General features: G+C 44.8%; 1 protein-coding gene across 1 annotated transcript in view; it reads right to left on the reverse strand.

Moving 5' to 3' along the window:
• vps35l (VPS35 endosomal protein sorting factor like) overlaps nt 1-17479 on the reverse strand; it is a gene marked incomplete at its 5' end in the record, with an annotated part of 69514 nt that extends 52035 nt beyond the window's left edge. Inside the window, 4 exons of the mRNA XM_063193042.1 lie at nt 2527-2548; nt 13512-13637; nt 15686-15937; nt 17369-17479. Coding sequence (XP_063049112.1) covers nt 2527-2548; nt 13512-13637; nt 15686-15937; nt 17369-17479 — 511 coding nt within the window. The remainder of the gene's footprint in view (nt 1-2526; nt 2549-13511; nt 13638-15685; nt 15938-17368) is intronic.
• Between the last annotated feature and the right edge of the window lie 947 nt (nt 17480-18426).

An 18426-nucleotide genomic window follows, 5' to 3' on the forward strand; every position in this document is an offset into this window, starting at 1 on the left:
ACTAGGCATCTAACTGGGCGTCTAAATAGGCGTCTAAATAGGCGTCTAAATAGGCGTCTAACTGGGCATCTAACTAGCCGTCTAACTGGGCATCTAACTGCCGTCTAACTGGGCATCTAACTGGGCATCTAACTGGGCGTCTAACTGGGCGTCTAACTAGGCATCTAACTGGGCATCTAACTGGGCATCTAACTGGGCATCTAACTGGGCATCTAACTGGGCATCTAAATAGGCATCTAACTGGGCGTCTAACTAGCCGTCTAACTAGGCGTCTAACTAGGCATCTAACTGGGCGTCTAACTGGGCATCTAACTGGGCATCTAACTGGGCATCATCTAACTGGACATCTAACTGGACATCTAACTGGACATCTAACTAGCCGTCTAACTGGGCATCTAACTGGACATCTAACTAGCCGTCTAACTGGGCATCTAACTAGCCGTCTAACTAGGCGTCTAACTGGGCGTCTAACTGGGCATCTAACTGGGCATCTAACTGGGCATCTAACTGGGCATCTAACTAGCCGTCTAACTAGGCGTCTAACTAGGCGTCTAACTGGGCGTCTAACTGGGCGTCTAACTGGGCATCTAACTAGGCGTCTAACTGGGCATCTAACTGGGCGTCTAACTGGGCATCTAACTAGCCGTCTAACTGGGCATCTAACTGGGCATCTAACTGGGCATCTAACTGGGCATCTAACTGGGCATCTAACTGGGCATCATCTAACTGGACATCTAACTGGACATCTAACTGGACATCTAACTAGCCGTCTAACTGGGCATCTAACTGGACATCTAACTAGCCGTCTAACTGGGCATCTAACTAGGCATCTAACTGGGCATCTAACTGGGCATCTAACTGGGCATCTAACTAGCCGTCTAACTAGGCGTCTAACTGGGCGTCTAACTGGGCATCTAACTAGCGGTAGGGACACATACACGCGAATTTGCGAACTTTGCCATTCATTCCTATGAGAGAGGCGAAGGCAAGCGACAGCAAGCGAACAGGAGCGAAGCGAAGCGAAATTATTAAAGAAAGTTTAATGTTATGCAAATGAGGAGCGAATTCGCCTGCCACGGCCCAATCAAATCAACAACATAACTGTTCCATTCCATTTGATTCGCCGCGACGACCTGATGACGGTTGGATTTCGCCTCTCTTCGCTTCGCCTTGCCTCGCCTCCTATGTGTCCCTACCGTAGGCGTCTCTGAAGCAAAACCTGCTGGTTTCACCCACTGTCAAAACTAGATGTGGTGAGTCTGAGGGTCTTTTCCATTATTCGCCCTCTGTACTGTGTACCTTGTTTGAGTGCAGTGAAGTACCCTTTCCACCCTCCGCGATTCACGAGGCGAGTACATTCCGATTCCCGTTCTGTCTGATACACTTAACGGAAATGACGGTTGGTCGCGTGTCATCCGAGTTTACCAACCACCAATATGCAATTCATCACGGAAGGCACTGTTCGTTATGCTGACACTTTTTAAAGTTACCCCTGCCTCTAATACACATGGCGATTGTCTTTGGAATCAAAACTATGCTGTTATCACAGAGATTCAACCGTTTGACAGATCTGACACTCAACTACGTCACAAACATGGCGGCCATTGAGTGCGAAAAGTGTACAATAACTCCACACCTCAAAAGAATGCCGTTTTGGGGGCGTTATCCGGGTCATTTACAGTACACTTTACCGCCGCGATTAGACACCCTGGAACACCCTGCGTACCCAAACACAGTGCGGAAAGGGCGGACAGTACGAGTATTGGAACACACCATGAGGCTGCCTTTAGCTACTGTGCTGCAAAGCTTTGGAATCAGCTTCCAGCGGAAGTCAACATATCAATATGCCCTGCTGTTCAGCCTTTCAAAACCAGAATTAGGACAAAACTTTTCTCTGACGCCTTCTTTTAGACATCTAAAGATTTTGTAAATATTTTAGTCAGTCTTTTTTTCCTTTTATCTTTGCCTTTTTTATTTATTCTGTTTTTATCCGCCATGCGTTGTGCTTTTATTGCCTTTCATTGCATGCCTTCTGCTTCTATTGCCTTATGATTTTATGCTTTTGTTTTTTGTGTATTTAATTGTTTTACTTATTTATCTGTTTTTTTTAAGTCTTGTCTATCATGTCTGAATGTTCTGTTCTGTGCTTATACGCACCTTGACCATTTGAATTTCCCATCTGGGAACTTTGACTTTGTTTTGTTTCATGTTTCGTTTTGCACTCTTTTATCTTACTTTACAGTACAACACCTTGAATTGCTTTTATGTATGAAATGCGCAATAAAAATGGCCTTGCCTTTCCTTGCCTATCAAACAGCTTCCTTGGCGGAGGTCTGCACTCTCTGAGTGCATTTCTAGTTCATTTATATTTCGAGGAGACGAAACACAACAAATTTATATCTCTTTCACACCTATAATGAGATGCAATAAAAAAAAAAAAATCTTGAATCTTGCATGAGCGCGCTACTCTATGGCTGAGGATGCAGGAAAAAGATTTAAATAAATACAGAAAGAGGCACAACATACCTTTCTCACCCATGAAGAGATTCTGGAGAGAGAGAGAGAGAGAGAGAGAGAGAGAGAGAGAGAGAGAGAGAGAGAGAGAGAGAGAGACACACACACACACACACACACACACACACACACACACACACACACACACACACACACACACACAGCTTGGACTGGTAGCCTAGCCTTACAGATCTGTTCGATCAGGAACAAAAAAAAAGAATCGCTCACATCACACCGATGTGAAGGTCCCTGCATTGGCTCCCAGTAAGCTACAGAGTCGACTTGAAGACAGTACCAGAGATTCTTTAAGTATATAGAGATATGCCAACATAATAGGTTTCTATGGGCACCTAACGCGACCAGGTTCCGGTCTGCCTAAAGGGCCGTGTCATAATGCTCCTACAATGAATAGAACAGTCCTTAGGTCTGCCTAAGGGGGGCCATAATAGAACCAGGAAACAATGGGCCAATGGAACCTCTCTCTCTCTCTACTCTCTCTGAGATTAGGGCCCAATTCGAAACGAAAAATTGCTTTATTTCCTCTCTCGGCAGTTGACTGCATTTGTGGGCGTAACGAGGATATTTCAAGGATACATCAGATGCTGACTTCGCTGCCTTGGTACCCAACATGCTGTGCGCCACCTCCCTCTCAACCGGAAACCTGAAAAACAAACATGGCTACTACCCAAGCTACTACCTTATCATACTCTTTATTCTGACACTTATGTACAGTGCCCTCCATAATTATTGGCACCCCTGGTTGAGATGTGTTAAAAGCCTTAAAATAAATTCAGTGTTTATTGCAGAAGAATACTGTCACACTGAAAATTGTAGGAAAATGTAGCCTTCAACTCAAATGAATTGTAAGAAAATAAAAAAAATCCCTGACTAAAAAATAATTATTTTTCATTAAATCACCTGTTCCACAATTATTGGCACCCTTAACAATTCCCAGGAAATACATATAATTGAAGCATTTCTGTCATTTCTACAGTAGTTTACAAAGTTTACCAGAGTATGTAGGAACATTTAATTAGTAATTCATCACTTCCTGTTTCCCTGGGGTATAAATATGACGTGACACCGAGGCCATTTCTCTTATCCACTCTTAAACATGGGAAAGACAAAGGAACACAGCATACAAGTGAGGCAGATGTGCGTCGACCTTCACAGGTCAGGCAGAGGCTACAAGAAGATTGCCACTCAACTGCAGCTGCCCATATCCACTGTGAGAGGAATAATTAAGAAGTTCAAAACAACTGGAACAGTGGTAAACAAGCCTGGACGAGGACCCAAGTTTATTTTGCCACCACGCACAGTGAGGAGGATGGTAAGAGAAATCAAAAGATCTCCAAAGCTCACTGTTACAGAATTACAACAAATGGTAGCATCCTGGGGTCACAAAGTCTCCAAATCAACCATCAGGCGCTGTCTACACGCCAACAAGCTGTTTGGGAGGCATGCACGGAGAAAACCTTTCCTCACTCACAATCATAAACGCAAGCGTCTGGAGTTCGCCAAGCGGTATTGGGGCTTCAACTGGGACCGTGTGCTTTGGTCAGATGAGACCAAGATTGAGCTTTTTGGCAACAAACACTCTAAGTGGGTCTGGCGTACCACGAAAGATGTGCATGCTGAAAAGCACCTCATACCCACTGTGAAGTATGGGGGTGGGTCAGTGATGCTGTGGGGCTGTTTCGCTTCCAAAGGCCCTGGGAACCTTGTTAGGGTGCATGGCATCATGAATGCTTTGAAATACCAGGACATTTTAAATCAAAATCTGTTGCCCTCTGCACGAAAGCTGAAGCTGGGTCGTCACTGGGTCTTTCAGCAGGACAATGACCCTAAACATATGGCCAAATCTACACAGAAATGGTTCACCAGACACAAAATCAAGCTCCTCCCATGGCCATCTCAGTCCCCTGACCTCAACCCCATTGAGAACCTGTGGGGTGAGCTGAAGAGGAGAGTACAGAGGAGAGGACCCAGGTCTCTGGATGATTTAGAGAGATTCTGCAAAGAGGAATGGCTGAAGATCCCTCTGTCTGTCTTTTCCCATCTTGTGAAACATTATAGGAGAAGATTAGGTGCTGTTTTGTTGGCAAAAGGGGGTTGTACAAAATATTAACACCAGGGGTGCTAATAATTGTGACACACATTATTTGATGTCAAATAATTATTTCTTTATGTGGGATTTTTTCCCCACTGAATAAATGCACTTGTATTGAAGGTTGGATTTTTCTCTTTTTTTCCATTAAGGTCCCATATTATTTAGAAAAAAAATAAAATAATTGGAAGCTAAAAAACACATCTCAACCAGGGGTGCCAATAATTATGGAGGGCACTGTACAATATGTAGATATTGAAAATCGAATGCATAAATCAACATTGTAGTATCTATATATGCTGTTGCTAGATCTATTTATAGCCTATTTTACGATTCCGCCGTCTGACGATCATTCACCGTTCAAATAGCATGCGTAAGCTAAGCGCTAACGTGATGAACGTAACTCCCGCCATAGAATCGCCGTAACATCAAATGCGCAAGGCGGCGCACTCGTTAGTGCCGTTCGTAACGGCTGCCTCATCAGCTAACTTGACCTATCTGATCAGTGACATGTTTATGTAGGAGGAGAGTCATCGAGTCACTACCTCCCGTTTCGAATTGGGCCTACTACTCGTGTTGAAGTCATTAAATGGGTTGGGGCCCACCTACCTACATACTGGATATGTTTCAGCTGTACACACCAACTAGCCATCTAACTGGGCATCTAACTGGGCATCTAAATAGGCATCTAACTGGGCGTCTAACTAGCCGTCTAACTAGGCATCTAACTGGGCATCTAACTGGGCATCTAACTGGGCATCTAACCATCTAACTGGGCGTCTAACTAGGCGTCTAACTAGGCGTCTAACTAGCCATCTAACTAGGCATTTAACTAGGCATCTAACTGGGCATCTAACTAGGCATCTAACTGGGCATCTAACTGGGCATCTAACTGGGCATCTAACTGGGCGTCTAACTAGCCGTCTAACTAGGCGTCTAACTAGGCATCTAACTGGGCGTCTAACTGGGCATCTAACTGGGCATCTAAATAGGCATCTAACTGGGCGTCTAACTAGCCGTCTAACTAGGCATCTAACTGGGCATCTAACTGGGCATCTAACTGGGCGTCTAACTGGGCGTCTAACTAGGCATCTAACTGGGCATCTAACTGGGCATCTAACTGGGCATCTAACTGGGCATCATCTAACTAGACATCTAACTGGGCATCTAACTAGGCATCTAACTGGGCATCTAACTGGGCATCTAACTGGGCATCTAAATAGGCATCTAACTGGGCGTCTAACTAGCCGTCTAACTAGGCGTCTAATAGGGTTGTGCCGATAGACGATGTCATCGTCCATCGGCGATGGACAGCTGGCATCACGATGGACAGCCAACATCGTGATGCCAAGGAATTTGTATTTTTTTAAGCCGCTGCTATTGCCATCATTACGGTGTTTGGCATTGCAATAAACTGAAACATTACCGTAAAATCCTTAGTAGCAGCGGACTGCGCAGGTAGCAGGACTGAACGGACCGAGGTTGTCAACACAAGCCTCAAGCAGAGTGAATTTTATAGCTACGAAAAAAACCGCAATGGAATAAAAAAAAAACTTGTGAGCTAAGCCCTACTATTGTTTGCTGCATATGAGTTCAAGTAGGTCTAAGTGTCTGATTGCCTACATTTATTTATGTGACCCAAGTTTCTACAACGGAGAGTCATGAGGCATTGGTTCTCCCTCCGGAGTAGCCTAAAGTGAAAGCAACAAATCGTTCAGCAATTGCGACAGTTTACCATTTCATGTTTAACGGAAATTCGACTCAAAATGTTTAATCTCTCCGCGATGGAGATGTCTTGTGAAGTAGGCCTAGCCACACAAGATTGTAGGCTACACTTCTGATTAGCCCACTGCCAAGAGGGAGCGCAAGCGATTCCATGTCTGCCCGCGTCTTTGTGGCTTCACCGCAATTGTTTCCATTGATGAATTAAAAAGTCTCGCCGTGTTTAAGAAACATTCGCGTCGGGTAATTTGCTAACTCGGGCTAAAAATCCATTGCAAAACCTAATACACATGGCGATTGTCTTTGGAATCAAAACTATGCTGTTATCACGGAGATTCAACCGTTTGACAGATGTGACACTCAACTACGTCACAAACATGGCGGCCGTTGAGTGAGAAAAGTGTACAGTTACTCCACACTTCAAAAAATGGCCGTTTTGGAGCCGTTATCCGGGTAATTTACAGTACACTTTACCGTCGCGATTAGAAATGGAACACCCTGCGTACCCAAACACAGTGCGGAAAGGGCGGACAGTACGAGTATTGGAACACACCATGAGGCTGCCTTTAGCTACTGTGCTGCAAAGCTTTGGAATCAGCTTCCTGAGGAAGTCAACATATCAATATGCCCTGCTGTTTAGCCTTTCAAGAATTAGGACTTAGACTTAGGACAAAACTTTTCTCTGACATCTTCTTTTAGACATCTAAAGATTTTTTTTTTTTTGTATTTTAATCTGTCTTTTTTCCCTGCTTTTATCTTTTTTTATTCTGTTTTTATCCGCCATACATTGTGCTTTTATTGCCTTTCATCGCATGCCTTCTGCTTCTATTGCGTTATGCTTTTATGCTTTTGTTTTTTGTGTATTTAATTGTTTTACTTATTTATCTGTTTTTTTAAGTCTTGTCTACCATGTCTGAATATTCTGTACTGTGCTTATACGCACCTTGACCATTTGAATTTCCCGTCTGGGATAATAAAGTTAACTTTGACTTGGACTTTGTTTTGTTTCATGTTTCGTTTTGCACTCTTTTATCTTACTTTACTGTACAACACATTGAATTGCTTTTATGTATGAAATGCGCAATAATAATGGCCTTTCCTTTCCTTGACTTGCCTATCAAACAGCTTCCTTGGCAGAGGTCTGCACTCTCTTAGCATTTCTAGTTCATTTATATTTCGAGGAGACAAAGCACAACACATTTATATCTCTTTCACACCTATAATGAGATGCAATAAAAATAATGGTAACACTTTAGAATAATGGATGCAAAAAAGCATTATAAAGACTTAAAGGGACACTGTGTGAGATTTTTAGTTGTTTATTTCCAGAATTCATGCTGCCCATTCACTAATGTAATTTTTAATGAATACTTACCACCAGCATCAAATTTTAAATATTCATTATGACTCGAAATATTGCACTTTTCATACATGAAAAGGGGGATCTTCTCCATGGTCCGCCATTTTGAATTTCCAAAAATGGCCATTTTTAGCTGCAAAAATGACTGTACTTGGACCATATTAGAAAATATTTGTTTAATACTTAGTAAACTTTCATGTAAAGATCAAATTTGGCAATAGGCAGCCCAATTTCAATGAGCAGCATAGTTGCAGTACCTTTTTTGACCATTTCCTGCACAGTGTCCCTTTAATAAATAATTAACTATTGATGAACAAAACATTAACAAACGTTTGTAAATGACTAGGAAATGTAAGCAAATGCTTGTAAATGACTAGGAAATGCTATGTTAATATTTTATATTTATCAAACATTTACAAGTTGCTTGTAAATGAATAAAATACTCTGTTATTAGGTGTGTAAAATCTTGCATATGTCATTTGTAGATATTTTATAAAGCATTAATAAAACTTAGTTAATAATGAAAACATTTGTTAATGTTTTATTCATCATTAGTTAATTATTAACTGAGTCTTTACTAAGGAACATTACTATAAAGTGTTACCAAAAAAAGAAATCTTGAATCTTGCATGAGCGCGCTACGCTATGGCTGAGGATTTAAATAAAAGAGGCCCAACATACCTTTCTCACCCATGAAGAGTTTCTGGAGAGAGAGAGAGAAAGAAAGAGAGAGAGATAGACAGAGAGAGAAAGAGAGAGAGACAGAGAGAGAAAGAGACAGAATTAAATCCAGACACATAAAAATGATTAAAACATGCAAAGCAAATACACCAACTTCTATCAATTTGTGTGTGTGTGTGTGTGTGTGTGTGTGTGTGTGTGTGTGTGTGTGTGTGTGTGTGTGTGTGTCTTACTATAGACAGCTTCTCCGTAGTAGTGAACCTGGCGAGGATGGTGGTGTGTGTGTGTGTGTGTGTGTGTGTGTGTGTGTGTGTGTGTGTGTGTGTGTGTGTGTGTCTTACTATAGACAGCTTCTCCGTAGTGTGAGGATGGTGGTGTGTGTGCGTGCGTGCGTGTGTGTGTGTCTTACTATAGACAGCTTCTCCGTAGTAGTGAACCTGGCGATGATGGTGGTGTGTGTGTGTGTGTGTGTGTGTGTGTGTGTGTGTGTGTGTGTGTGTGTGTGAGCGTGTGTGTGTGTGTGTGTATGTGTCTGAGCATGTTATTCTTTATTTGTGACAGACACAAAGGTCCATATCATACATATACAGATTACATAGGTTAAATAAGAGACAGTCAAGGATAAAATAAATGAAAAACACAAGATAGGCCTACAGCCATCAAACATAAAGACACTTTCTCCAATGTCGCCTGAGCTCAGAAGAGAACCTTACAGAACTCTTGGCCGGGTTTACCAGAGATTCAACTATGCTATTTTGGGAGCAATCCAGTCGTCCCATGAATTTGAACATTACATTTCTCAGGACTGCATCACACCCAGGGATATTGGAGTGGACAAACAGACAGCTGGCACTGGACCATCTGGGTATCCTCATCAGCAGTCTCATTGTGTCATTATATGCAACTTTTAGCTTCTGATAGCTGCTATGCTTGTATTTGCACCATAAATGGGCAGTGTACATGGGTGTGCAGAAGGCTCTAAACAGGGAGCACTTGACATTAAAAGAACACATGCTAAATTTGCGAAGAAGCATATTAGCCTGAGCATACAGTTTACGCCGTTGCCGGTATATATCACGATCATCACAGAGATCATTAGATATTATATGACCAAGATACTTAACCTCCTTGCACACCATAAGTGGGCTATCACACAGATGAAAAAACAGGGAATGTCATCTTCTTATCCTCGTTACTCCTCAATATCATAACATTGCTCTTCTTTGGATTGAATTTAATGTCATACAAAAGGCTTTATTGAGTGCATACCTTAAGAAGTTGTTGTAAGCCAGCACTACATGGACTCACAATGGCCATGTCATCTGCATACATAAGGTGATTAACCAAAGAGCTGCCAATTAGACAGCCTGTGGAACACAAACTCAGCTAGACAGATAAATCATTCATGTAAACATTAAACAATATTGGAGATAGAAGCCCACCTTGGTAGACACCATTTGACACATGAAATGAGGAGGATATTCCACACCCCCATTTGAGACGCATTGTCTTTTGGTTGTACCAGTACACTAGGATCCTAATGAGAACCTATAGGTACCCGTCTCTGTAGCGATTTCATAAATAATTTTGTATGATTTATGCGGTCGAACGCCTTAGAAGCATCGAGGAAGCACATAGAAACAGTGGAGTTCTGGGTCACTATTTGGCAATCATTTCCTTTAAAGCAAATATACCCATGTCGGTGCCTTGTTTCTTTTTTAAAACCAAACTGGTTATCTGATGTTACTAAAAAAGCGTCAAGCCTTGTAATGAGGACCCGTTCTAAAACCTTGGAAGGAATACTAGACAGTGCTATTGGTCTATAGTTGTCTATACTATTCAGTTTCCCTGCTTTGTCCTTTAGTACTGGGACAAGCAATATGGACAAGAGAGACTCTGGTAGCACTCCATGGGTGAGGAGTGCAGTAAAACACATCGCTAAAAGAGGGCAGAGTTTCTTGCTTCCATACTTAAGGTGCTCAGCACAGATTAGATCCATGCCACATGCCTTATTATTATCTAGTGCTGATATTGCTTCAAGTATTTCTTCAGGTCTAATAACAAAATTTTCAGTTGAGTCAGTACATTTAACTTCAAATGGGTCATTCTTAATGCAGTTAAACAATTCTTGGTAATGCTTACGCCATTTCTCAACAATATTGTCAGTTCCAGACACCCCTTCTATATCAGAGGGAAGAGAGGTTTTGCTATTGTTTGATGCTTTAACTTCTTTCCAAAAGTCATAATAATCATTATTCTGCAGCCTACTGGCAAGTGCATCAGCTCTCATGGTACTTTCATTCCTCTTGATAAAGCGGAGAGCATATTTTAATCTAGCATTTGTGAGCTTCTTGTTCAGAAACAGGGGACCTTGTCGAGGCCTGCCTGCATCACACCAGAGTTTGAAGGCATCTCTAGCTACAGTATGTAGATCCCTAACGTGCTCATTTCACCCTGGTTTGGCATTACTATGTCTTTTGCCCCTCTGTGTAGTGATAGAGGAGCTAGATTCAATTAAACTGCTGACAATGTGATCATACATGGTGCATAATGCACTACCATGGTCAACATCCCTACAATTCATGTTCTGGCACAACAATGCATTTTTAGGTTAATCAATTAAACCCAACAGCTTGTCAGTAGTTGAGAAATATTTACTCATATCCCCCTCAGATACTTTTAACCAATCTAGTTTAGCATTATTTGCATCGTTGTGTTGAACCAATGCAGGAACATTTTCCACATTTAGTGTCATAAATATAGGCATACGATCAGAAATGGCCAAGTCATACTTAATCTCCATATTAGCCACTGAGGAATGAGCATCTGCTGTGCACATCAAATGATCAAGCCAGGAAGTAGTGTGCCAGGCGTCATTCACATAAGTAAAACTACTGTTAGGCAGCATGAGCCGGCTGGTTAAAAGCAAGTTATTTTCATTACAGAACTCAGTCAAGTCTCTGGTAAATAAAGACTTACTGTCAGATAAATCAGAATTAAAATCACCAATGATGTAAACACATGTAGAATCACAGTCTTCAATGAATGCCCTTAAGAAAGCCAGCCTGCTTAGGAATTCATCCTCTGAGTGGATTGATTCACAGGGCATGTAAATGTTTATGATGAGCATTCTTTTGTTATCAACATTAATGTCAAGTCCAATGGCCCAGTCCACATTCAGTCTTATAACAGACACCACAGGATCAAGCTTTTTGTTCCACAATATAGCAACGCCCCCCGGTATTCTCCCACGCACAATCCTTGTGCTTAGATCAGTGGTGGACTCACCAGCTCCGTGGAAATCTTTGTGCACAACATTCAGCCTGTCCAGATCTTGTGTGGGGAGCCAAGTCTCTTGAAGACAGAGAATGTCACACATCTCTAACAAACGGTTGACATTGAGATTTCTTGCTTTATCAGCATCGCTATTCCCAGTCCGCAGTCCACGGGAATTGTATGATGCAATCCTCATTCATGTGTTTTGCGATAATCCATTACGGCCCTGTCCTCCATAACCGCGCCTTTCACAGCGCAGTTATATCCATCTGGTAGAGTCACTGGTGCCGAAACTGGCCCTCTGCGTTGACGCGCCTCATAGAAGCGCCGAACAAACGAGCCCGTTGGCCAGAGTTCGGTGTCATACATCTCTGCCACCTCCTTGCATTCCGCAGTGACTTGAAAGGAACTAAACCTCCCATGCAATGTCTCTATCTTTCGACACTCCACTGGTCGCCCGAGTTTGCTTTTGAGATAGTCACTGAGTGTATCAGCTTCCAGGTTAGGATCAAATCTCGTCGCAAAAACACTCACCATCTTCGTCTGTACCGCCTGTATGGTCGTAGTGCCGGTGCCGACGATGCCAGGTTTCTTGCGAATGGGTTTATGCAGTTTTGAGTCTATAGAAGGTTTTCTGCTACCCGGTGCCGGTTTCTTCCGACGTTTCCCCTCACTCACGACCCGGTTCCACGGGGGTGAATTAGGCAAAACAGGTGCCAGATCTGTGGGCACCGCAGACGCGCAAGTGTGGTTAGCCATTGCCGACCCTCCTTCAGTGCCGACCTTCTCTGGGACTTGAGCTATCCGCCGTGGTGGTGCACTCTCCGACTCGCCACCGGCACTTTCACTCCTGGTTGAGGGCCTGTGTCGGTTCTCTGCATTGGGAGCACTGGGCTCCCCGGTGTGCCCAAGGCCTCGCGGCCCCTCCACTGCAACCAGGCGTTTATCGATAGATTCTGTTGCTGCGCGCAAACTTTCGCACGCACCAACCTGCGCTTCCATAACTTTCTGCATACTGGCAATATTACAGTTGATTTGCTGCATTTTCCCCATCAGCACTGACACATCAATGCTAGTGAATGAGACAGGAGGCAGCTCATCCAGGAAGTGGGAGACGAATTTAGGAATGTTGTCTCCACATTCATTCAGTACTTTCAAGCACAGTTTAACATTGTTTATGTCCTTTTGTGCGCCTTTGTGCGAGACCAGCCGTTGTGTGGTGTTGGAACAGACCTCGAATAGGACTTTCTTTGAAGATTCAATTCTCTCAGAAGTAAAATGGTTTGTCACCAAAGTGACGATTTCCTCTTGACTCAAAGTCCTCATTTTCACTACAATAAAATTCAGAAGTTCATCTTCTACGATCATCTTTCCACCCAGAGTCTTATGTATTTCTGGTAAGGTGCGAGAAAATGCAGTAAATGCGGGAGCAACACGCTGTGTTGCTTCAGCCGCCATCTTGTCCCACAATTAGACAGCTTCTCGGTGGTCGTGAACCTGGCGAGGATGGTGTGTGTGTGTGTGTGTGTGTGTGTGTGTGTGTGTGTGTGTGTGTGTGTGTGTGTGTGTGTGTGTGTGTGTGTGTGTGTGTGTGTCTTACTATAGACAGCTTCTCCGTAGTAGTGAACCTGGCGAGGATGGTGGTGTGTGTGTGTGTGTGTGTGTGTGTGTGTGTGTGTGTGTGTGTGTGTGTGTGTGTGTGTGTGTGTGTGTGTGTGTGTGTGTGTGTGTGTCTTACTATAGACAGCTTCTCGGTGGTCGTGAACCGGGCGAGGATGGTGTGTGTGTGTGTGTGTGTGTGTGTGTGTGTGTGTGTGTGTGTGTGCGTGCGTGCGTGTGTGTGTGTCTTACTATAGACAGCTTCTCGGTGGTCGTGAACCGGGCAAGGATATCGCTTCGTTTGGAGGCCCAGGGCTCGAAGTCCGATCCCACCACACACTCCTCATCGCGCTCACGACGCCGACCACGACCCAACTCCTACACACACACACACACACACACACACACACACACACACACACACACAGCAGAGATTAATACACAGACACATACACACACACACACACAGCAGAGATTAATACACACACATACACACACACACACACACACACACACACAGCAGAGATTAATACACACACATACACACACACACACTCTCATCTCTCTCACGATGCCAACCACAACCGAGCTCCTACACACACACACACACACACACACAGACAGACACAGACACACACACACAGACACTTCTTTCTTTACTCCGACAGAAAAGCAGCAAATGAAGACAACAGAGTGATCCGTTAGAAAGAGTTTCAGACCAAGTCTTAGTCTTATGGCCAAGTCTTATGGCCAAGTCTTATGGCCAAGTCTTAGTCTTATGGCCAAGTCTTATGGCCAAGTCTTATGGCCAAGTCTTATGGCCAAGGGTTAGTCTTATGGCCAAGTCTTAGTCTTATGGCCAAGTCTTATGGCCAAGTCTTATGGCCAAGTCTTATGGCCAAGTCTTAGTCTTATGGCCAAGTCTTAGTCTTATGGCCAAGTCTTATGGCCAAGTCTTAGTCTCATGGCCAAGTCTTATGGCCAAGTCTTATGGCCAAGTCTTATGGCCAAGTCTTATGGCCAAGTCTTATGGCCAAGTCTTATGGCCAAGTCTTATGGCCAAGTCTTATGGCCAAGTCTTAGTCTTATGGCCAAGTCTTATGGCCAAGTCTTATGGCCAAGTCTTAGTCTTATGGCCAAGTCTTATGGCCAAGTGTTAATCTGTTATGTAAAGCCCTCTGTAAGGTCATAGTAATGTTGTTAGTTAGTTGATGTAGTTGAGTCTGTTCAAACCGAAACACTTGTCATGTTAGTGTGGGGAGTGTCATGGATTAAGTGGACCCCCCTGGTGGCCAGTCTGCACATTGCACCAGTAAGAGCAGAGTGTGGAGGTTCAATTAGCAGGGGAACAGCACAGTCAGGCTCAAAATATTGCAATGCACACAACATTATGGGTGACGTATCAGAGTTGAAAAATTGAGAAATTCTTGGTGTGGGTGTAACTGTTGCATCTTTTGACCGAGACAGGAAATCCTTGTGATGTATCAAGAGCCACGGTATCCGAGGTAATGTCTTCATCCCACCAAGAAGGATGAACCACATCTAACAGGATTAACTGTGGACGCAAGAGGAAGCTGTCTGAAAGGGACGCAAGAGGAAGCTGTCTGAAAGGGATGTTTGGGTGACCAGCCGTGCATATTGACACTGTTTTTTAAAGTATTTTTTTGGGGCATTTCAGTCTTTATTGGTTTTTGTGAGACAAGATAGTGAAGGTGAGACAGGAAGTGAGCTGGGAGTGAGAGATGGGGAAGGACCGGCAAAGGACCCGGGTCGGGAATCGAACCCGGGTCGGCCGAGTAGTAAACGTGTGCCCTACCATATCAGCCACGGTAGGGCCAGAGTCATTCATTTCAGCTGTGGTTTTATATTTTGTTGGATACATTCCAGGTGAGCACCCGCACATTCCTTTCAGAGTATTCAAACAGCGTCCTCTTGCATCCACAGTTAATCCTGTTGGATGTGGTTCATCCTTCTTGGTGGTAAGCAGACATTGTGTGTGTGTGTGTGTGTGTGTGTGTGTGTGTGTGTGTGTGTGTGTGTGTGTGTGTGTGTGTGTGTGTGTGTGTGTGTGTGTGTGTGTGTGTGTGTGTGTATCCTTCCTACCCCGGCGGAGGCGCTGTGTGTGTGTGTGTGTGTGTGTGTGTGTGTGTGTGTCAGTGCCCTACCCCGGCTGACGTGCTGTGTGTGAGGGGTGTGTGTGTGTGTGTGTGTGTGTGTGTGTGTATACAGTACCCTACCCCGGCGGAGGCGCTGCGTGTGAGGGGTGTGTGTGTGTGTGTGTGTGTGTGTGTATCCTACCCCGGCGGAGGCGCTGTGTGTGAGGGGTGTGTGTGGGTCGGTGCTGGCGGCAGCGCTGTGTGTGTGTGTGTGTGTGTGTGTGTGTGTGTGTGTGTGTGTGTGTGTGTGTGTGTGTGTGTGTATCCTACCCCGGCGGAGGCGCTGTGTGTGAGGGGTGTGTGTGGGTCGGTGCTGGCGGCAGCGAACATGGAGAGCGGGTCGGTTCCGTCCAGCAGAGAGGTGAGCGGGTCACACGAGGAGGAGGAGGCGGCCAGCGAGGAGGAGGAGGAGGAGGAGGCTGTGGAGGAGGAGGAGCCACGACGAGCACCAACACCTCCTCCCGCACCTCCTCCTCCCCCAGCCCCCGCCCCAGCACCGCGACGAGAACGAGACTCAGTCACCTGGGGAGAACACACACACACACGCACGCACGCACGCACGCACGCACAGAAACAAACACACACACACACAGGAGAAATATTTTTGAGGAGGAGGAGAGAGCAGAGGAGAGAGGTCAGAGGAGGAGAAGAGAGGAGAGGAGAGGAGAGGAGAGGAGGGGAGAGGAGAGAGGAGAGAGGAGGAGAGGAGAGAGGAGGAGAGGAGAGGAGAAGAGAGGAGAGGAGAATAGAGGAGAAGAGAGAGGGGAGAAGAGAAGGAAGAGGAGAGGAGAGAGGAGAGAGGAGAGGAGGAAGAGGAGGAGGAGGAAGAGGAGAGGAGGAAGAGGAGAGGAGGAAGAGGACAGAGGAGAGAAGAGGAGAGGAGGAGGAAGAGGAGAGGAGGAGGTGAAGGAGGAAGAGGAGAGGAGGAGGAGGAGAGGAGAAAGAGGAGAGAGGAGAGGAGGAGGAGCAAGAGGAAGAGGGAGAAGAGAGGAGAAGGAGGAGGAGGTGGAAGAGGAAGAGGAGGAGGAGGAAGAAGAGAGGAGGAAGAGGAGAGGAGAGGAGAGAGGAGAGAGGAGAGAGGAGGAGAGGAGAGGAGAAGAGAGGAGAGAGGAGGAGAGGAGAGGAGAAGAGAGGAGAGGAGAAGAGAGAGGGGAGAAGAGAAGGAAGAGGAGAGGAGAGAGGAGAGAGGAGAGGAGGAAGAGGAGAGGAGGAAGAGGAGAGGAGAGGAGGAAGAGGAGGAGAGGAGAGGAGGAAGAGGAGGAGGAGAGGAAAGGAGAGGAGGAAGAGGAGGAGAGGAGGAGGAAGAGGAGGATGAGGCAGAGAGGAGAGGAGAGGAGAGGAGGAAGATGAGGAGGAGGAGGAGAGGAGGAGGAAGAGGAAAAAGAGGTGCCTCCTCTACAAGTACCGCAATGCAAACAAGATTCAAATCACCTAGACCAGGGGTGTCAAACTCAAATTAACTGAGGGCCAAAATCGGAATATGGAACGAAGTCGCGGGCCGAACTGAACATTTATTTTTAATAAATGCACAAAAATCGTGCCGGCACGCACTTAATATTTATAGATAAATCTCACACACACTGGCACATATTGTGTTGCATAGGAGTGTGAGCTATGTCATTGGCCTGGGCACGCTCATACTTCTGTGACACACCAAATTTCATGTTCAAGTCTTGGTACACTACGCATTAATGATGTATGAGGGCCAACTGTAATACACATTTGAAATTACCTCGCGGGCCAAATAACATTACTCCGCGGGCCAGATTCGCCCCCGGGCCTGAGTTTGACATCCCTGACCTAGACACACACACACGCGCACACACACGCGCGCACACACACACACACACACACACACACACACACACACACACACACACACACACACACACACACACACACACACACACACACACACACACACACACACACACACACACACACACGTCTTACCATAATGGGTTTGAGTGGGTGGTAGTCGTTTATATCCACTGGTATGGACTCCACGCGACACGCCTGCAACTCCGCTTCATACTTGCGAATCCGCGAGTGCCTGCAGAACACACACACACACACACGCGCACGCACGCACGCACGCACACGCACGCACACGCACACGCACACACAGACACACACACTTGATTATTACTTTTATTTGGATCCAAGAGAAAAGCAACGGGGTACAAGATCCAAATATTTTGGAAAAGGTATTTGACATGTTGACAGATCTTAGGGGCGGGCTACACACTTTTACATATAGTAACAGTCCTCTTATTGTTGTAGTATTCAAAATTCATGGATAAACAAAACATCTATGTCTCCATATCTGCATAGTATACTACCAATAATAGCTGAAACAGAGCAAAACTTTGCCAAATTCTTTGCTCCTCTTTTTTGCATTCCTCCTAACTGCAGTCCTCTAACTACATTCTTGTGTACATGGCCTAAGCTTCCAAAGATCAGTACTACTAGTCTGCAATCATACCCCAACTGGGAAATAGGTTCCAATAATAACACACACACACACACAAACACACACACACAAACACACAAACACACACACACACACACACACACACACACACAGCACAGAATAGAAAGAACATATTATTCAAACACACACACACACACACACACACAAACACACACACACAAACACACAAACACACACCTGAACCAAATATTATTCACACACACATTCTGGCCAGCAGTTTTGTTCACGTTTGTATATATTTGCACATGCAAGTCACAATCAGCTGAAGCATCACGCGCCACACTCGCTGTCAAAGCTTGTGCTGTGTATTAAGAACGTTGCTACAATGTAACAAATAAGCTAGTGGGAAATGCTGCAATGTAACACGTCGTAGGCATGCTGCAAATGAAACAAAGATACTAACAATAGAGGTTCTAGGAGTATTCTCTCTGGTAACGTCAGAAACAATGTAACATATACTCCATTAGGAGTAAAATCTATCTGACAGCAACATTCCTCTGCACTGCAAACGACATCT

The sequence above is a fragment of the Engraulis encrasicolus genome, chromosome 2 (genome assembly GCF_034702125.1).
Source record: "Engraulis encrasicolus isolate BLACKSEA-1 chromosome 2, IST_EnEncr_1.0, whole genome shotgun sequence".
In the NCBI taxonomy this organism is placed as follows: Eukaryota; Metazoa; Chordata; class Actinopteri; order Clupeiformes; family Engraulidae; genus Engraulis; species Engraulis encrasicolus.